The 20570-nt window shown below is 40.2% G+C and overlaps 1 protein-coding gene across 1 annotated transcript in view; it reads left to right on the plus strand.

The window, feature by feature from the left end:
- The first annotated feature begins 9742 nt into the window (after positions 1 to 9742).
- Positions 9743 to 20570, plus strand: part of Znf608 (zinc finger protein 608) — a 101773-nt gene continuing 90945 nt past the window's right edge. The window contains exon 1 of the mRNA XM_026409524.2: positions 9743 to 10660. Within this exon, the coding sequence (XP_026265309.2) occupies positions 9743 to 10660 (918 nt within the window). The remainder of the gene's footprint in view (positions 10661 to 20570) is intronic.

The raw sequence follows: 20570 nt of genomic DNA on the forward strand, positions 1-20570 counted from the left end.
AATGTTAAGACTTCCTAGGAGATGCATAAGGGTTATAAATTAGGCAGGATTTACTGTTTCTGATAAGCATCAATGCTTTATTAATCTTCAGTCAGCTTCATGAAATGTGTAAAATAAAGTGTAAAAATCCTTAAATTCTACAGCCAAAAATATATTAAATACTTTCACAATTCAGAGAATTCCACAAAGAAGCTATTTTAGGTATTTTCCCTCTGAAATCACATGTGTATGAAAGTTAAAGATACATTTATCAATGCATTTGCTATTGCTCTCATAGATTTACATATGTATAAAAATCTGTTATAAATCATGGCAGGATTTTTTTTTTTAAATGACAGAAGTGGAAGCAGACAGAGAAAGGGAGGCAAGGAAGAAAGATGAAGTGCAACATAATGGCTGTGTCCTGCTGCTTTTTGACCTTCCCTGTTTGGTAGGATGGCATTTTTTTTTTTTTTTGTAGTTGTTTTAAATTCAAATAGAGCAGTGACAACATTTCACCTACAAGTTTTTAAATTTAGTTTTACAAACATTGTTTCCACAGGCCATCTTTCTGGAAATGAGAATAACTCTATAATGCAGATTAAGCAGAAGTATTTTGCAGTCTCTCCCAGTGACCATTCCTTGGCTAGCTAACAGACCAGCCATTCAGAAGCAATTTTCTTCAGGCTGAAATTATGTGCTGACCGTAGCAGATCACTTCCCATAATAACCCTTCCCCCACCCAATGCTAAATACAATCTGTCTCCTACTCACTGTAATAACGTGCAAATGACTGTAATTTTGCAGACAAGAAACAGCCCAAAGTGAAACGTGTCTAAACAGAGGTCGATTTGAAAAATCAGGGCTATTACCTAAATCTGTAAAATACATATTGTAATAAAACCAGCAACAGCAATCTCCAATAAGTAGTTTTTTTTTTAATGTAGTTTGTGTTTTGATCTTCTTTATGTACCCAGTCTCTACCAGCATAAAGGAAAAATCCTTTTCCAGAAATGGTTTCATTACATGCAATGTAAATTGCCTTACTTTGCTAACGGATCCACAGATCTTGCTAGGGCACCAGTTCAGATAGAGTAGCACACACTACACCGCAAGAGTCTGGGCCAAGCAGGGGTACGATTTCAGTCACTTAACACTGACCTACATTACAATTCTCTCAATGCAAGCAGTATACAAATGTTTTCCTTTAAAAGAATGTGCTGTTTTGCAGTGGTTTGCTAGGTTCTTTGGAACTGAAAGGCATGAAAGGGATACAATCTGCTTTTCCTTTTTGATTATTTTAAGGTGTAGGATTGGGAGAAGGAATGAGGAATTATATGAATCTATAGGGAAAAGCACCACCTTCTTCAACTTTCTTTCTTTCTTTCTCCTTTCTTTCTTATACTGAGGATGAAATGTGGGCCTTGTTCATACTAGGCAAATGCTCGGCCACTGAGCTATATCCCCAGTCCTGTATTTATGTACTCTTAAATCAATTTGTGCAATATTTGCTTGATGTCATCCTAACTCTTTTGAACTAAACTGTATTATTAAGATTTGTCAATGTAGTCATTATTCTCTCTTTTAGATACAAAGTCCCTTTATCATACTCAAAGGAATTTAAATTGAAGATCAGTTAGTAGAGCACAAAAATGACCTGAAAAGTTTAATATAGCCATGTTATGCAATGTTTGTAAGTATCTATAGTCACAACATGTTTTTTCAGAAATATCCAAGACTTTCACAGCAGGATACACCACTGGTGTCTTTCTTTCCCATTCACCCCACCCCCCCCCATCTCTAAACCACACAAAGGACCCGAAATGTTTCAGTATACACGATCCTCTCTCTCACCTGTATACCAGCATTTGGGTGTTGTATCTTGGTCCAGTGATATTTCTGAATGATGTAAAATATCAAATATTTAACCAAGAACACTGCTCATCTCTTTGATGAGAGTTAACCAGAGAAGGATATTGTTAAAAGTTCTCCACAGAAACTTGGATTGGTTTTAGTATGCAGGTGTAAAAGGGCCGAGAAAGTTTTTCTAGTAGCTCTTTAGCAAGTAGAACGTTAAGATATTACCTAGGAGCTGGGCATGGTGGCACACGCCTGTAATTTCAGCGACTCCAGGAGTCTGAGGCAAGAGGATCACAAGTTTGAGGCAAGCCTCAACAACTTAGTGAGACCCTATCTCAAAATAAAAATTAAATAAAAAGGGCTGAGGATGTGGCTCCATGGTTAAGTGCCCCTGGGTTCAATCCTCCCCTTCCCCCCATATATATAATCTATATGGAAGTGTGGATATAGCTCAGAGATAGAGTGCTTGCCTGATATATATATATGAAATACATGAAAAAAACCCTATTTATACCTTTATCTATATCTACTATATATTACCTATTAATTATAGGGAAAAAGGGTGAAGACCTGGTAATGTTTGTGTGGATGTTTAATAAATCACCAACTCTACCTTCCCTAGAAAACAGAGTAGGTCACCTGCCCACTGCCTTCAGGCAGACCATTGCATAACAGTCTCAAATAGATAAGGATCTTTCTCTACATTTTTCCTGAGTTAGCCTGTAGCCAGTACATTTATATATGTTTAAATTAAGTTCCTTTTTCTATAAATTAAGTCCATTTATGCATAGAATTTATTTTTATTTTTATATTTTTTCCCTTGGTCTTGAGTAGATTTCAAGTGTTGATGTTGGCACAGATTTAAAAAACTAGGTCAAGGAATAGACTTGCTTCCAAATAAGCAAAAACTCACTGGTCACAGTGATGCATGCCTGAAATCCCAGTGACTGGGAAAGCTGAGTCAGGAGGATCGCATGTTTGAAGTCAGCCTCAGCAACTTAGCCAGGTCCTGTCTTCAAAAATAAAAAGGGCCAGGGGGTGTAGCTCAGTGGAACAAGCTGGGTTCAATATCAAGTACAACAACAAAACAAACAAAAATTTAAGAACTTGTTTCTGATCCTTATTAACATAGCCCAAATCAGAGGAAACACAGACAAAGACCATCGTGTTTTTCCATCTTATTGCTTGAAGCCCTTGACTTCCTTAGCTTTTGCCAAAACCTTTTGATTACCTTGTAAAGAACGCAGTATATCCTAGGCAAAGTCCCAGGGAGAGGTAATGGCCATCTCTGGAGGTGGGATGACACCCTTCAACTGCCCCTTTGACATTATTCTTATGCTTTCTCCAACCGTCAATTCCCAGTCCTTTCCTCTTTTTCAAACATCTCCTTCCCCCTTCCAAATCTCTGAGTTGACACACACTATAATGTAAAATTATGCGAGGTGCAGTGATGCAGGCTGAGGCAGGAGGAATCTCTTGATTGGCCTCTTTGTCAAACAAACACCACATGTAAAGCCAGTATCACAACACTGTTTTGTTTTGTTTAATATATTTTTAGTTGTTGATAGACCTTTATTTTATTTATTTATTTATATGTGATGCTGAGACTCAAACCCAGTGCCTCACACATGCTAGGCAAGCATTCTACCACTGAGCCACAACCCCAGCCCTGACAACATTGTTTTATTCAAAAGTTGCCTGGAAGAACTTGGAAACCAGGAGATGGGGATAGGGTGTAAGGGGAGAAAATGCTTTAATTTATCAAATAATTGAGTTTAACATGTGGTACATTTGGACATAAACCTTCGTCTTTGGCCAGTGATGTTTAATAAAAAGGGTTAAGGGGTAGGGTGAGGTGTGAAGTTAGAGCTAGTTTAGAAAGTGTGTGTATTCTTAGACTTCGGTTTTGATTACAATAAATCTATGCTGTAGACTTGTGCTTTGCTTTTACTTAAGGAGACATATTGGAGGAGCCCTATACTTCTCCATTGTCACTAGGTCTCATTTTTTTAAATGCCCTTTGAAGTCCTGTTGTTATTAAGAGCTAACTGTTAATTTTTTTCCAAACTGACGTAACACATGGATGTAACCATAGGCTTCCAAAGGCTGAAATGGAGAGGACACCCCAGAGACCTAGGAAGTACCCAAGAGTGATCTGATGCTTTGAGGAACCACTCCTCTGAAAGCTGAAAAATTAAGGTGCTGTGTTATTATCAACAGGCCCATATGCAAATGTAAAATCTGTACATTCAAAACTATAAAACAAATATCAAAACTAAAATGGAAGGTAAGTGGATATGAGATATTTTATTTGTCCCATTTTGTTTGTTTATGTACAGCTTCAATTTGAATGCAAATGCATTTAGGGAGATCTAAGGACTATTATAGATTGCATTCCTTTGGTTTATATACCCCAATAAAGGGTGGAAACTGCTGTCTATTACTATTTGCAACATCAAATCTAGTTCATCTAGCATAGTGAAACAACAAATTGGCATTTTTTTTCTAATGGACTAAATATATTAAAAGCCCAAACATGAGTCAATAGCCAGTACTTAAAACATGTGACATAAATATTTGTATTGATCCACAAAGTCATCACTGAATATTTACATCATATGCTATCTTCTGCTAGCACTAATTCACTTTATGTGTCCATTTGACTTTGTTAAGACACATTCTTAAATTGCAATTGTCAGGTGGAAATTACAATCCCACTATTACTGGATCCTTAAAACTTGGGATCATGATGCTTTCCATTAAATTCAGAGCGACCACTGGCTTTAAAATTTCCATATTATAGCTCCTAAAAATAATGGAAAGCAACCATGAAAAATTATAAATAAAACATACTCTGAAGTCTTAATATATAAACACATTCATTTAAAGATATATTAACAACTTGTTATTGCATATTAACCTCTTAACTATGTCATGAATCTTATTAACCTGGTTGCATATGTCCTACAATAAAAACTAAATTATGGGGGTTGTGGATTGCAGATGTAGCATTCAGAGAACTAAGATACCCCACTCTCCCAAGTTAGGGTTAAAGATTTGGGGAAAGAGGAATTACAACAATCCCAATGGTTTAAAAATGTGGACTGGGACTATTTAAGGGGTTAATCTTCCTAGTATATTTTATCTCCCACAAATCGATTTAAAAAAAAAATATGAGACTGGCCCGAGGTGTTAATATGGTTGGCGGTGGCCTTATTGTATTTTTTATTTTTTGGAGCCTCCTATGACCAGGTGGAAAGGTTTGTTACTAATTTAAGGGAAGAACCGTTCCTGTAGTGTTGGCTAAATGGTTGCCAGCGTTCACACTTCAGTGGTTGTAAACCCGAAGACTGGAAACAAAAGGGTTACTTGTTTCCCCACCGCCGCCTTTACCCCCAGATCGATTTTTCTTATTTAATCAGCGAGCAAAAAACACAGGGAAAAAAAATTGCAAGAAGGGCAAAGTGGTGGGGGAGGGCTGAGAGCCTGAAGCTGCAATACAGAAAATCATTCTTGGGAGTTCGGCTGCCGAGTCCTTGGAACAAGGAAGGGAAGCCAGCAAAACGCTCGAAGTCATTTCCACACAGCCAGCCTCCCTGTTCTCCTCGCTACGCGCTAGTGGCTCATTTGGCTTCCCTCTGCCACCGAGCGATCACATACATTATTTCCCCCAAGATAACACAATCAAACTTGTATTTACCGACATCCTCTTTTCGCAGCCTGTTTGAGATTTGTTTTAATAAATAAGTGTTTTATGTGAATGATGTAGTAATTGAAACGGGTGCTCCATTTTTTTCCCCCCTTCTTACTGCGGGAGGTTTCTCAACCCCAATCTGGTTGGAAAATAAAACGCTTTGTCTCCACAACTACCCCCCACCGCACCCCCACCCGAGCTCAGTGTGTGTTTTATACGTGTGTATATCTCAACCCCCTACAGTAGCCAAGAGAAAGCAGCTAGCCAATGAGAGAGCCCAGTTTCATAAAAGCTGCTCTCTGATTGGCCCGATGCGAAAGGGCATTGGGAACAAAGAAAAGTCCCTTTCAGGTATAGAGGCTGAGAGCTCCTTTTGCTCCACTCCCCCTGTGTGTGTGTTGTGTTTCGGTCCTGATTTCAGTTATTGCAGAACAAGCTTGTGTGTGTGCACCAGGGGGATTTTTGTTTTTTGTTTTAATTTTATTTTTTGTTTTTATAAAAAATACACAGGACGGTCTGTGATATTTGATGGTCCATCTTCTTTAATAAAAAATTTGTTGAAGAGATTATAATTTCCAAAATAAAGCGGCTGCAACCAAACACATTCAATGCAGTTAGAAGGAAAAGGTCAACTCGATCCCATACAGACCGTAAGTACGGTTGCGTGGTGTGTCTCTATATAGCACTTAGCGGGGACTTCATGCAGGGGAATGTGCGAGTTTTATGCATTGAAATGAGGAACTAGTTACAGGATTTGGCTTTTGCATTTAGAACAACCCAAGAAGGGTGAATTTTATTCAGTGGAGGGTAAAGCATTTGTAACTTCTTCACACAAATTAAGCTTGACTGGGCACTCGGGGTAACTTAGAGTAAATTACCTTTTGGGCTCTAACCCAAAGAGAATAAAAGTGACACAGTTACATATCCTGGTCCGTAGTGTCAATTCTCTAGCGCACCTTACCTTCTTCCTCTCCTTTCCTAGCTGGGCAGATCCCCTCCCAAACAGAGCCATTAAAATGGGGGCAAGGGCAGAACAAGCCGATTTTTGTCTCCTGTCACATTCTAGTGCCCAATAATTTAATATTAAGGGGACATTCATCCATTACATATAATGGTTATAACTACCATTTTCCACCGTCTTAAAAAAAGCAACCAGCAAAGACACCATTAAGAGAAAAAGAAGGAAAAAAAAAAAGCCCCACCCAACCCAAACAAACCCACAAATAGTAACAATGGTGTGTTTATTTAAGGACCCAGTTTGAAAGCTAGAAAAATGTTTTTTTTTTTCTTTGTGTAATACATGAAGGGGTCCCTAAAATCCTAATAGTTCGGAGGTGCTGTCCCCCTCCCCCAGGCGTCCGCGTCTCTGGCCCCTTGGGAAAACCGACAAATTGGAGATAAGTTGAGGAAAGGTTTATAAGGTGTTTCTTTAAAACATCTGCTTTGCTCTTGTGCTCATTACATTTCACTCCTTCCGAACTTCCGAGATCCTAGATCTGAGAAATGTTTCACATTCATAACTTGTAGCTTCGCCCACTGCGGGTGGGGGCGGGGGCGACGGTGGGGGGAGTGTGTGCAGGGGGAGGCGAGAGACCTTCAGCTTTTTTTTAAAGACCAGATCAGTATTTTCTTGATACGCTTGTCACCATTTTTGTTCTCACGACAACCAATTGAGCCCTTGATCCTCACGTGATGTGAAAGGCTTGCACTGTAACAAAATCGCTCCTTTTAGATGGTTGGTTGTTGCTAACTCGCCCATCCCCCTCTCCAGGCCCCGACATTTCCAGCAAAGCGACTCTCCACTTCCAATCCATCAACAATTCATTACTGCTTTTAGCTTCCAAACGCCAGCTAATTAAAAATACTAAGCCAAGCTCCGAGGCCATCTGACTAAACACAGGAGGGGGTGGGCGAGAGGTGGAGGAGGAGAGAAAAAAATAAATAGAAGGGAGACGCACCGTTTGCTGCGTGTGTAAGGGGGGAAAACTGTCTTGAAAAAGGTCGTCTTATTTTTTTTTTTAACTTAAATTATCGAATTACCACATGACTGATGGACTTGAGCGACAGAGGATTTTAACTCGCCCCCGCCCCCCCCCAGGGCTATACTAAGGAACCCGGTTCCTTTTTCTTAAAACAACATAAAACAGGAAAACATCACATCCTTTAGGTTTCGAAGTCTGAGCCCATTTTAAACGCCGTTATTTCCCCCACTCGGCTGCCCCCCGCCCCGAGCGAATGCTGTTATAACTGGTTTATCAGCTCACTGAATCGTCTGCTCCCTCCTCCTCCACACCTTTCTTCTTCTCCTCTGGCTCAGCTTCTCATCCCACCCTTTCTTCCTCCTTCTCCTCCTCCTCCTCCCTCCATTCTTCTTCCCCCTCCTTGTCTCTTAAGTTAGTTGGAGAAATCAAATCTGTCAGGACGGGCGGAAAAATGCCACTTCCCGACTAACAGGCGGAATCCAGCCCAGATTTTCAGTCCTTTCTTCTTATTCTTTCTTCCCTTTCACTAATTTATCCCGATGTTAGCACATTCTGTCTTGTTACTAGCGGACGCCTGTAGGTTTGCTACATGGGATCATTACTTACTGATCACGGTGACTCTGAAGTCTGGAACTGAAGGCGGAATGAGAAGTTGGGAAAACTTTTTTCTCTAAGCTCTTTCTCTCTCTCTTCTCTCTTTTAAACCCTATTATTCTCGATGCTTGTTAAGAGGGAAAAAAACCTTTGGTGCTTCTGTTGTGAATGTGAAACATTATCTTCCAGCTGTACAGTGACACATTTTTTTAAGGAGAAAAGGACTCCTGATCCGTTTGCCAAAAGAGGGGGGTGGGGAGGTGGAATAATGTTATCGAGTGATTATTCTGGCTGAGATGTGTTATTTGGTTTCTTCCTTCTTGATCATTTGGTGTTTAAGTAAAATGAGGCACAGGCTTGTTTGCCGAGTGGAGTGGGAAATGCATTTTGATTTGCTGGCCTAATTAAAAATGATAAAGGATTAAAGGTAAGCAATCTCTCTCTCTGTCTGTCTCTCTCTCTTTTTCTCTCTCTGTGTGTATGTATATTTATTTATTTTTTTCCTTGACAATCAACTGTTAAAAAGGGGCTGATCCCTTTAAAAACCGTTTTAACTGCTCTTTGTCAAACACACACTCATTTGCGGTCATTGAGGCCACCTTGGCGCAGATCACTTAAAGTGTATGTCTTAATCAGTTTCCCTGTACAGTCAGTAGCACCATATTTAACAGACTGAGCAATTCTGTGACCTAGGGATATAGTAGAATTGTTTAGATGGATTTTTTTTTCTCAAGGCAAATATTTAACCTTTTATATAACACTGTCTTTTATATAGAGAAATGCTCTTGAAGACATGTGTGTATTTTAAAAAAAATGTATAAGCTGTTGGGGAAGAGAGGATAGGAGAGAGGTATGCATGTGTGTGGGGGGATTATTGGTTGTTTTTTTCTGTTCCTTACTGGGAACAAATACCAGATTGCCCAGACAATTTGTAAAAAGAAGTGCTAAAATTAGAAATAAGGAAAAATTAGCAACATCATTCTGAAAATTAGTCTTCAGAAAACTTCCAGGGTCTGGTCTTTTAAATTGCAAGAGCTAGGACACGTTTAGGGCTGTTTAATGCTGTGTTCCTCTTGTCTGAGTGTTCAAGCTGTATTTCAGGGGCTGAGATATCACATGTGCCAGACAGAATTCTAAACTTAAAAGAAACCCACAAAAACCTTTCTGCACTTGAATCAGATCCTTAAGATATTTTAATGCTTTTTAAAAAAGTGATTATCCTTGTGTTGTTGATAAAGGGATTTTAGTAAGATGCTTACTGTCATGGGTTTGTTTTTTGGGTCTGATTATTTTCCTTTAAACCTGATATTGGACTGTGGAGACAATACATGAGGCACCTTACTCTCTATCCTTCCCTGTACCCCTTACTGACTCCCCAGTATTAATCTTTTCTTATTCTGGTAACACCCAGACAAGAAATATTCGACTTTTCCCCCCTTCACAGGAAAAGGTGGACCTGGACTGAAGGGTGTAAAAATCCCTGGACACATTCGTGGGGCAGGATAAAGAAGAGGAAGATTGGAAGATTTTTTTTTTTTTTCTTTAAGAGAAAGCCCAGCGGAGCTAAACGAATGTCCCCTCATCTCCAAAGGAAAGTTCATCGGATTTTTATTCTAGAGAGCTCATCTTCAGGATGTCAGTGAACATTTCTACTGCAGGAAAAGGTGTGGATCCAAATACAGTTGATACTTATGACAGTGGCGATGATTGGGAAATCGGGGTTGGAAATTTAATAATTGATTTGGACGCTGATTTGGAGAAGGACAGACAGAAATTTGAGATGAATAATTCCACCAACACCACTAGCAGCAGCAGCTCTAAGGATTGTGGAGGTCCGGCCTCCAGTGGGGCCAGTGCTACAGCAGCCTTAGCTGATGGCCTAAAATTTGCTTCTGTTCAGCCCTCTGCTCCCCAGGGGAATTCACACAAAGAGACCAGCAAATCAAAAGTGAAAAGGAGTAAAACTTCTAAGGATGCTAATAAATCTCTGCCTTCTGCTGCCTTGTATGGGATTCCCGAGATCAGCAGCACTGGCAAGAGGCAGGAAGTCCAAGGGCGCCCTGGAGAGGCAACTGGCATGAATTCAGCGCTGGGTCAAAGTGTGAGCAGCGGCGGCGGCGGCGGCGGCGGCAGCAACCCAAACAGCAATAGTACCAGCACCAGCACCTCCGCTGCCACCGCGGGGGCAGGCTCCTGTGGGAAAAGCAAAGAGGAGAAGCCAGGTAAAAGCCAGAGCAGCCGAGGCGCCAAGCGGGATAAGGATGCGGGGAAATCCAGGAAGGACAAGCACGACCTCCTGCAGGGCCACCAGAATGGCAGTGGCGGCCAGGCCCCTTCCGGGGGGCACCTCTATGGCTTTGGGGCCAAGAGCAATGGAGGTGGCGCGAGCCCCTTCCACTGCGGGGGCACTGGGAGTGGCAGCGTCGCGGCTGCAGGGGAAGTTAGCAAAAGTGCTCCGGATTCAGGGCTCATGGGAAACTCTATGTTGGTAAAGAAGGAAGAGGAGGAGGAGGAGAGCCACAGGCGAATCAAGAAACTGAAAACTGAGAAGGTAGGATAAAGTCGCCTTCCTAGATGTCCCACTCTCTTCTATGTGCATTTGTGTGGGTGTGTGGGGGTGTGCCTCTGTGTGCCTTACACTTCTTCGTGCTTTCCTTCTTTGTGAGATTTCTCTGAGATACGTCCTTGGCATTAAAAATTGATATGGGGGCGCTTTCCCGGGTGCCGTGTTTGACTCTGCTGCTGTTGCTTTTGCTGCTTCTGCTTTGGGCCCCCAGGTGGGAGGGTCTGAGTGTTCTAAGTACCTTCTGCCCTGCACGTGGGCTCCTGGCTAGTCAGCAAGTTGTGGTGTGCTTTTATTTGAAAACCTGCTTATGCGCCCACTTGCCTCTTGTCTTGGTTTCTCCCCAAAGGAGAACAGTGTTCTGTTCAGTTTACATGCCCCTATTATTGCTGGTAATGTGTCCTTAGGTGCAGGGTTCAAGTTTCCTCTGTGGAGAGCAATGTTCAGGATTCCATTTAACACTCCCCCCTCAGCCCATTCATTGTTACTTTCTCCAAAATAGTTCAGTCAAAGGATATCCTTGGATGGTTTCCTGTTATTGGTTCTGAATTAAACTCCAGGCTTGGGGTGTTGGGTCATTGGTTTCATAAATGAGCAGCAAAACTAAGATGATTTTTGATGGCTGCTAGGATGATAACCCTTCCTTGTTCCCTCACCAAGTTTTTAGCTAGAGATTTGTGTTATCACTTGGGTGCCAGCTTCACAGGGGAGCTGAAAAGCTGTAAGAAGAGTAAAATAGACTTGGTGGACTAATGTTCCTGAACTGTGAAGACATAGCCAAAGGGGTAGACCACAGGAATGAGGCTGAATACTAGATTGTGTGTTGCACTTGAACAATGCTGATTTAGACCATTTGGGTCCTTTCCCCCATCTTTGTTATTGTCTTAAATTCTGCAGTTTAACACTGCCTTGGGAAAACTGCCCCCAATGTTTTGCTGCTTAGGAATGGAGGCCTGTGTCTTGCTGGTCTGGGATGTGAATGTTGTGCATTGAGTAATGTCTGCTGTGTCCACCAGGCAGGTTAGGAGCTAATTGGGGTGTAAGTGATCTTTCTGTAAAATTAACCTTTAGATTAATTCTACAGGTTGTGCCTTGCAGAAGCAGCATTTCTATCATGTGGCTCGTAGTGTGGTTGTTTGGAAATATGCTTATTAAATGATTTGATTTTTGCTCTTTGCTGATCAGAATTTTAAGTGGTGGTACATATCTTTGGGACACTGTTTCTGTGTACAGTTATTCATGGTTCTCTATTTAAACCTTTTTATTTTTGTTTTTGTGCATTCAAGATTCAAAAAGGACTTTAGGAATAAAGTTTTGATTTTAGAAGTTGACAGAGGTATATTAAGTGTAGCTAAAAATGCCAAACTTGGAAAGGACCACTGAACGCTTTTTAAAATTCTTATCCTTTTGGTTAGACAGCATTCTACATTGATGAATTTAAATCAGCCTTTAAAAATCCCAGGTTTTGGTTCTTATGTTTAAATGTGTGCAGTTTCACATAATTTCTACTAAAAGGCGTTTTGAAATGTTCTTATTACTTAGTACAGTAGGGCATTTACTTTTGTTGCCAATAGTCTTCAAATTGCAGTTCTAATCTGCTTTAACTATCTAGATGAATTGCCCTAATCCTGTGCTCACAATGGCTGTGGTTAAGGAGTCAGAGGCATTTGATTGGATTCACTGGCTGCCTGGAATGTGGGAGGTACTGCCCTTTTGCATTCCCCTTAGCCTTTTAATCTTCCAGCCAAATGTTCACATTCAACAATTTTGTTTAGCTGGCAATCGGAACATTTCAGGATCTCAAAGGCTGCTGTCATGGCAACTGAGATTAGAGCTTGGTGTCGGTTCTCCAGTTTTTGTGTTCTTTTCACTTTCCAGTCACAGAGGAAACTGGATGAAGAATGGAAGAATTAAATTATTCATATACACGCAACCCATCTTCAGTCAGAGCAGTATAAATGTGATCATATGAATTACGCAAATGAAGAGCAAACAAGTCATGGTGGGGCTGGAATGGGGAAGGGGAGAGAGCACATGATGCTTAGATTCACTCCTGGCCCTAAGAGGGAAGGAAGCTGCACTGCCAACCTTAGCCACTGAAGTTGGCACAAAGGTCCTCTTGGGACGATTTGGAAGTGCTTGGATCTTGCAGTGTTGGCCATTCTCGGCAAGCTGGGGTGTTGGCTCAGGATCTCAGAATTCATTCCTTAAGCCTTTCCTTCCCACCCCATCCCACTCCACCCCAGAAGGACTTAAGAATGCATTCATCCTTGGCACACAAAGATGGCACTCCCTGGCATGAATGCCACCCAGGGAAGTAACTCTAATTTCACTAACTAGTGGTTATGGCAAATTAGGCTTCAATTTAGAAAATACTTCCTAATGATATGAAGATACCTATTTAGGAAATAAAGATTGAGTAGGACAAGCTTCACCTGACAAATGTTTCAACTCTGAGGCATCTTGGAGGAAGGTTTTATTTTATTTTAGGTGGTGCTGGGGATTGAACCCAGGGCCTCCTGCATGCCAGGCAAGCGCTCTTCTTTACTGAACCATTATCCCTAGCCCTTAAGGAAGGGTATTAAAAAAAAAAATACAGTGTTTTAATTTCAGCCTTGCTTGATTATCTGAGTTTGTGAAAAGCCAGAACCTTAAAAGTGAAGATGATTAATTTTCAGCAATCAGATGTGTCTCACGAGGGGCTGCATGTGAAAACCAAAGGGGAGTGTAGGTGTGTGCGCATTTGCCCACCCTGCCTTGGAAGGTTCACAGGAGATTCATAAGACTTGCTGTCACTGGTTAATTTTCACAGCATGCTTAAATGTCTATTTTTTGGTGTGTTTATTCTGTTTCTTCACTATACAAAGTCATGTAAAACATGATAAATTGGACCTTATGAAACCTAATTAAATGAGTGAGTGTTCTACTCCTTTATGTGGAAACCACAAGCATGTTGTAAAAGTCGCCACTCCCTTAATACGTGAACAAAATCAAAACATGCCATAATTCTAAGATGTTGGAGCTATATTTCTGTAGCCCATTTCGTGGTTAAGCCACCAGTGACATGTCTGAATAAGTAGATTTGATGGGTTGGCTTTTGGATGTTAAAACCTGCCACTCCACCTCCCCCCTCCTTCCTTTTGATGCATAATAGTCTTGTGTTGAAGCCCTTCTTTATGTGTCCTCCTTAACGGTCTTATAGGTCTTATAGTTTTGACTTATCAGAGAGGGAGGCATTCGTCTGGGATAAATAAACATTTCTATGGAGTATTGTATGTGGGTTTATTTGATCGCTAGATAATTTGAAGATTCTTCAAAGCAGCTGATGCTTAAATGGAAATGAAAAACACAGAGGTCACATAGTTGTGTCTTAGGGTCCTATTCAATATATATTCCCCAAAGAGAATTATTTCTGTAATATCATATTGCTTTCATTAAGATGGTCCTTGTCATCCTAAAGGTGATATCTATAAATGGACTGCCTATAAAAGATATCATTCATTTTATTTTATTCTCTTGCAGAGCCTTTTTACACCTCACTAGGGAATTCTGGCACATTTTCTAAGTGAGTGTGAGCAATTTAAGAACATATTTTGATTAATGAGTTTTGTGGATGATTTTTTTCCCCCAGATATAGTGCCCCTTATGAATTCTGCTTAGAGAGTGCAGATTATCTATGGTGAAATAAAGGGCAGGAAGGTCACTTGCTATAATTAAAGAACAAAGTCCATTGTTGTTGGACAGCAAACTGTTTTGAAAGCTACATAAGGGATTTAGCTGTTAGAAATGTTGGTAACTAAGAGTGGCTCCCAGTCAGCATTAATCCAGCTCCTTACTTTTCTGTAGGCTTCCCTGGAAGGTGACAGGGCTTTTTGAGGTGGGTGCAGAAGGGCTACCCTTTCCCCAAGGAGCATTTCTGTGAGAACCCATGGGGGTAGCTTGGAGCACTTTTGTGATCAGGTTCATCCCTGAATCCTGAGTTTAGTATTTTCTGGAGAGATTAAGAAATATGCACAACTGTTTAAGATTGAGCTAAAGAAGATAATAGTTAGCAACTTTTAATAACTTTACAAATAGTCTTTAAAACAAAAAGTGTATGTGGGGGGATTGATTGTCCAAATGTCATGAGGTTAAGAATGCTCTTTAAGTGAAATTGCTCGGCTGCAAGATGGTTTTAATTAGAGTGTTATAAAGACTTATTTTTCCTAAGCAGCATTTTATAGTTAGTAAATGAAATGTATGCCGAAAGTGCTAAGCAGAAATCTCCCTAACCACAGAGGTGTTCAATAACCAGATTCAAACAACATGGAAAGTACCATCTGTTCTTCGTTTTCAGCATGAAAAACAGGGATTGGATGGCTGAGATTTGCTCCAATTTTGATGGTGTCTGTGTGTGTGTTTTTTTAATTTAAAAAAAGTTCACCTGGTACTTCATAGAAACTTGAAATTGCAGTAATATGAGCAACACTGTGAAAACACATGTTCCTACATTTATTTTAACCAGTTCCACTTTTATTTAAAAGATTTCCAGAAGCTCGGCCATTGACCACTTTATAATGGTTATTTGGTTCCTGCAGGCACTCACAATGGGGGTGGGGGTCAGTTCTTCAAAGATCTGACTATTTAGTTAGTACCTGAATTATTCTGTCAATTTTCCTCCTGGAGGTGGGGGGTGCTCTCACAGGCTAACCTTGGTCAACATTTATGGTTAATCTAATTGTGTGTGATAGTGCTTAGGATTGGTGTTTACTATATATAGACCATGCTCTTGTTCAGAGATGTAGTCTAGCATTGTCGATAATGAGCAAAATACTTTTTTAAGAATAACTTTCTAATTCGTGACTTTTAGGCACTAAGATTCTTGGTTCTGGGTTTAGTAAGAGCCCTGGGTAAAACATTATCCTGCCTTTGTTTGAGGTCTTTTATTGAAGCTAATGACTGGGCTTGTGCCTCCCTGAGATAAATGACATTATCTCTGAGTGGGCTGACAGGAAACAGACATGTTAATGGTGAAGCTGCGGGGAGGATCTGCTCCGGTTCTGACAAAAGAGTGGAGAAGGGACCCCTGGTTGTGGTCATTAACACATAATGCATTCTTGCTCTTCCTAAGAGGCCCTTGATAATTGGAAAGCTATTTTAGCCACAAGCACTTAAATCATAAATCTACTACTCCTAGTTCCTTTGCATTCTTAAAAGTAGCAAAGTAATGTGTTTTTGTTAACAAGTGTGTGATCTGGTTTTTTAGCATGGTAGCAGTTGTAGGCTGCCTGGTCATGACATTTAGAAGAGCTGCAGGTTGAACTCTTTTTATCAGATGGGCCCACTCTTTGTCTCTCAAAACTGCTGTGCCATCCCTCTAGTTTAATAAGGGGGAAAAGTGGCTCCAAAGCTTAAGAAAAGTCATTTTTATACTTGAAGATGTCTCGTGGGAGGGGGATGAATTTTTTTTTTTTTTCAAAGCTGGGAAAGAGATTTTGCTCAGTGATTTGAATGTGATGAAACCTGCCTTTTGAAGTGTGTGTTTTAAAAAAGTCATGCTTATAATTGAGTTTCAATGCAGTTTAAACTCCGCTTCTTGAACGAAGATAATTGCCATGTTGAACACACTCTAGAGGTGTAGAAGAGGTGGAAGGATTGTGTTATTCTATTCTTTAATATTAAGCACTGGAAGTTTTTCATAGTAATTACTGTAGCACAACATAGTTTTGATTGCCAGCACTCTGAACTTGCCAGCGATCTGAACATCAAGGGATTCGCTTGAATACTAAACAGTTTATTCCTTACTTGTATAGCATTGTTGTATAATGTGGAAGGGAAGCCAGAACTAAAGATATACTGGTTTATCCTTTATAGCAACATCACAGTGGAAATAATCCTTCTTCCTTAAGGTTGTTCTCAACAAATGATAATAGTACCTGCCTAAGATGATAGAAGAAAAGGTGAAAATCCTTGCCTCAGTAATGACTTAGATTGTCCTTACAGATTAGTACAGGAATCATATTGGTGCCCTGAAACTGATATTTCATAGGTGTATACAAATGTAGTTGCATATGTAGATTGGATTGAGAATATTAGGTGGTATGGACTTTATTCTTTAAAAAAAGATCATCATTGATTTTATGTTCCACTCTGCCACATGTCCAATTCTCCCTTACAGCCAAAGTTTCACTAGTGGCTTCTTGCTTTCTGTTACAAGTCTTTAATTGAAACTGGTTTTGGCAACATGAACAAAACCATTGCACCTAAATGAAAGGTTGTTGAACTATTCACAGTTTATTGACCTGGCATTTGGATTGTTTTGGGGGGAGGGGATATTCAAGATGGTCAGACTCTTAGTTCTTAAAACCAAATGCTGCATATTTGCTAAATTTTGTTTAGAAACACCTTTGGGACTATAGTAGAAGAGATTGTGGATTTTGCCTGAAGACCTGAAATGATCACAAAGCAAATACAAATACTTATATTTTGATAGGTCTGTGGACCTTGAACCATGGTAATCTCATCTGATATTTAGAAGGTTTTCTTTTCTTATCCCAGTGCAGCTAAATGAAAAATTTAAAGTATATATTATAGTTGTAATAGAGAACTTAGAACAAGTGGGTTTGAAATGGTGAACAAATACTATGCTATTGCTGATCTTTCAAAGCAACCCCGCCTCCACCCTCAGTTTGATTATTATTCATTGTGATGAATCCAGCTCAACTACTGAGGTTTCTGCCTCCTGGGAAACCTCATTGTCAGCTAGCACCTTAAGAAAAATGTGCCTACAGGGACATTTAGGTATATTCCAATAATGCCATATGAATGCAGCTTTTACAGTTTTAGGGTAAATAAAAATAGATTGATTATATTTTGTGCTGTACATAATGATTTTAGAAAGCAGATATTTAGGTTGTGGAATTGGCTTATTATGTTAACCAGAGAGCAGATGGCATGGTGCCACAGACGTATAATTTTACTTAAAGGGACTTTTAAGGTTTTGATGTGTTTTCTTTTCCTCTTATTTCCCTGATGGCTTCTTTTTATTGAAGGGTAACTTAAGGAGACCTGGTAGCAATTTTACTGCTTTCCCCTGACAGTTTGAAATAATAGCTTGGTCTTTGGTTGCACTGATCTTCTACCAGTCAGCTTGATTCTGGTTTTTGTCATGTGGCAGTGAATTAAAAAAAAAAAAAAGTGTTTGTAGTATGTTTTAAGAAATGGACTCTTTTATATGCTTCAATTAGCAACAGACGACAAAGTTCCAGTTGGTCACACTTTCATAAACTCCTGGAAGTCACTGTTCGTCCTTTTGATTAAAGAAAACTCCTGGTTTGATTTCTTAGGAAAGCACATCTGGCCCTCTGGCTGCTTTCAGTACCTTTCTGTCCTTTGCATTAGTCACTGAAGGTTCAAAGGTCACGTCTGAGTTGTTCCTAGTTAGGGTAGCAAGCTTTCCCCACGTTGGAGGGCTGTACTTTTGGTTAGTATACTCGACACACGTTTGGATTTAGTTGGCGTAAAAGTACCATTTATTTCTGTGCCTATATTTTAGTTTAACCCATTCTTCACTTAAAATATCATGAGAGTGAGCTGTAAAACATCTCCACCCCCCCACCCCCCAAATGCGCATAGCCAGACCAGATTACTTTTGGATTTCCTGTCACATCCTTGGCTGATTTTATGGATGGCTCATGTTAAAAACAACAATAATGTTTGAATTGGAAGGACTGAAACCTCGGGTTTTCAATCTTCATAGAGAACTGTTTATTTGTGTGTGGTTCACCACAGTACATGGATAATGCTATCAAATCTGCGCTTTATTATAGGCTTATAACTGTCCCAGCAGCGCTTAGTGCTCCTGCACTTCAGTTCTTCCTCAATTCTTTTGTGATGGAAATGAATCAGAACTGAATCCTTTGCAACAAAGGAGAAAATAGGCACAACAAATAGAAACTGCCCCCAGAGCCAGTTCAAAAGTAAGCAGTGTCTTTAAAAAAATAATTATTATTTTCTTAATAAGTGGAATACACAGAAAAAGAGTTCATTTTTAACTTGGGTGAAGATAGATGGAAGATGAGCCAAACCCTTTGACAAATGGAGCCTGCTCCTACAACTAGACTTTATCCCGTCTTATTTTTTGACATCTTGAATAAGGGATTGAAAGGGATTCATTTTCCCAGATCTTTTAGCTGTTCTGAAGGTGGAATTTGAGTTAGGTAATAGTATTTGCTTCTGATCCCCAAAGGGAGCAACATGATTTTAAAACAGAGCGATCGAGCTTTTCCACATCCAACTCCATTTGGGCAATTGTCTCCATTTGCATTCCTTGCCCAAATCCTCACCAGCCTTTCCCATGATGCCGCAGCAGATGCCAGACACTGAAGTAGAAAGCCAGCAGCTGTTTCCATTACTCCATTGCTGTAATATCCCCCACAATCTGCTTTCTTTTTCCCTCCCCTCCCCCACCCTAAAAATAAAGCAGCTTTCTCTCCCTCTGACTTTTGCATCCTCCAGTTTATCAGTCTGCAGGTTTGATATCTCATCAGTAGCAGGGGCTTCTTCTGAAGGTGCGTTTATTGTTTTCGCTTAGGGAGCAGATGGAGGGCCCTTGTCCCTGGGGGCGTGGCCGCTGGCGTCTCGGGCCTGGGCTGCGCGCTCCCGGCGGGGCCGCGGGGACGCGCCCTCCTTCCCGCCCGGGACCCGTTTATGGCCCTGAGCGCTGTAAATCTGTCAGCTCTTCACGACGCCTTCACCTCTTTCTTCATTTGCTCCAGCTTCTAGTTTGACAACGTTCCCCTGAGGCGGAATTCTAATCTGCTTCCAATTAGTTGCAAAATGTGACTGAAATTTCCACATTATGACTGCTGTTTTACTTGCACGCACACATCTAGAAACAAATTAATGCTCTTGAATATTTATTTTTTGAGCCCTTGAATTTACTTTAAGAGGAAGAGTTTCCAACTGTTTGGAATGACTTCCAGGATTTGCATTCTTCCCTGCCCCCCAAAGTCTCATATACTTGGGTTTATTCAAAGAAAACCGAACAACTAGGGTTGGGGTCCCTTGCCCCCACCAGCCTTTCTTTAATGAGTCTTTGCCATCTTTTCAAGATTTCCCCAAATATATTGCATATGTTTAAGTTTTGCAAATAAATTTTGTAGTATTTCTAAAATAAACAAAACAAGGATGTTTGGCTAAGGAGGGGTCCCTGTAAAGTGTTTTACTAGAACACAAATACACACAAATTTACTTCTAAATATAGCTAAAGTTTATTTGGCTAAAACACAGGGACTTTTGTTCTACACTTTTAAATTCTTTCATTTGATGTTCAAAAGTTGTAAATCCAAATACATGAATTGGGTGATTAATTTGCCTGACAAATAAAAGGGCAGCATTAGCCATGTCACTGTGGGCGGTGACCAGTGCCCTAAATATGTATATAGGTCTTTGGAAGACACTCTCAAAACTGTTTGAATGCTTGAGTTGCAAGAGTTGGGATGGGTGTAGATCTGTGATTTAAGTCTCTCCTTCCCTTAAATAATCTACTGTGAGGAGAGTGAATAGGGCTCTGGGTTTTGGGGTGGTCTTAACTTTCAGGGAGATCATTGCTTCAAATCTCATTACTCCAGCTCTCTTTCCTCCTTTTTAATGATTTTTGTTTTTTTAACAAAGGTATCTGATCCACCTGATTATATGTAAATGTTAGAGTTGTTTAAATTTTGCTTTTTGAGAAAGTCATGTTAAGACTACCGTTTACCTTATTTGCCTTGAAAACTACTGTCTCCAGTACTGTACTGAAGAATTTTACTACTTGGACAGTGGATCTCTGGCTTAGTGTTTGCAGAAGGGTGGTACTCTTAAGTTAAAGAATGTAAACAGTAAAATTTACTGGTGCATTTTATGGTGGAATTCAGTC

This window comes from Urocitellus parryii, chromosome 1 (genome assembly GCF_045843805.1).
Source record: "Urocitellus parryii isolate mUroPar1 chromosome 1, mUroPar1.hap1, whole genome shotgun sequence".
Classification (NCBI taxonomy): domain Eukaryota; kingdom Metazoa; phylum Chordata; class Mammalia; order Rodentia; family Sciuridae; genus Urocitellus; species Urocitellus parryii.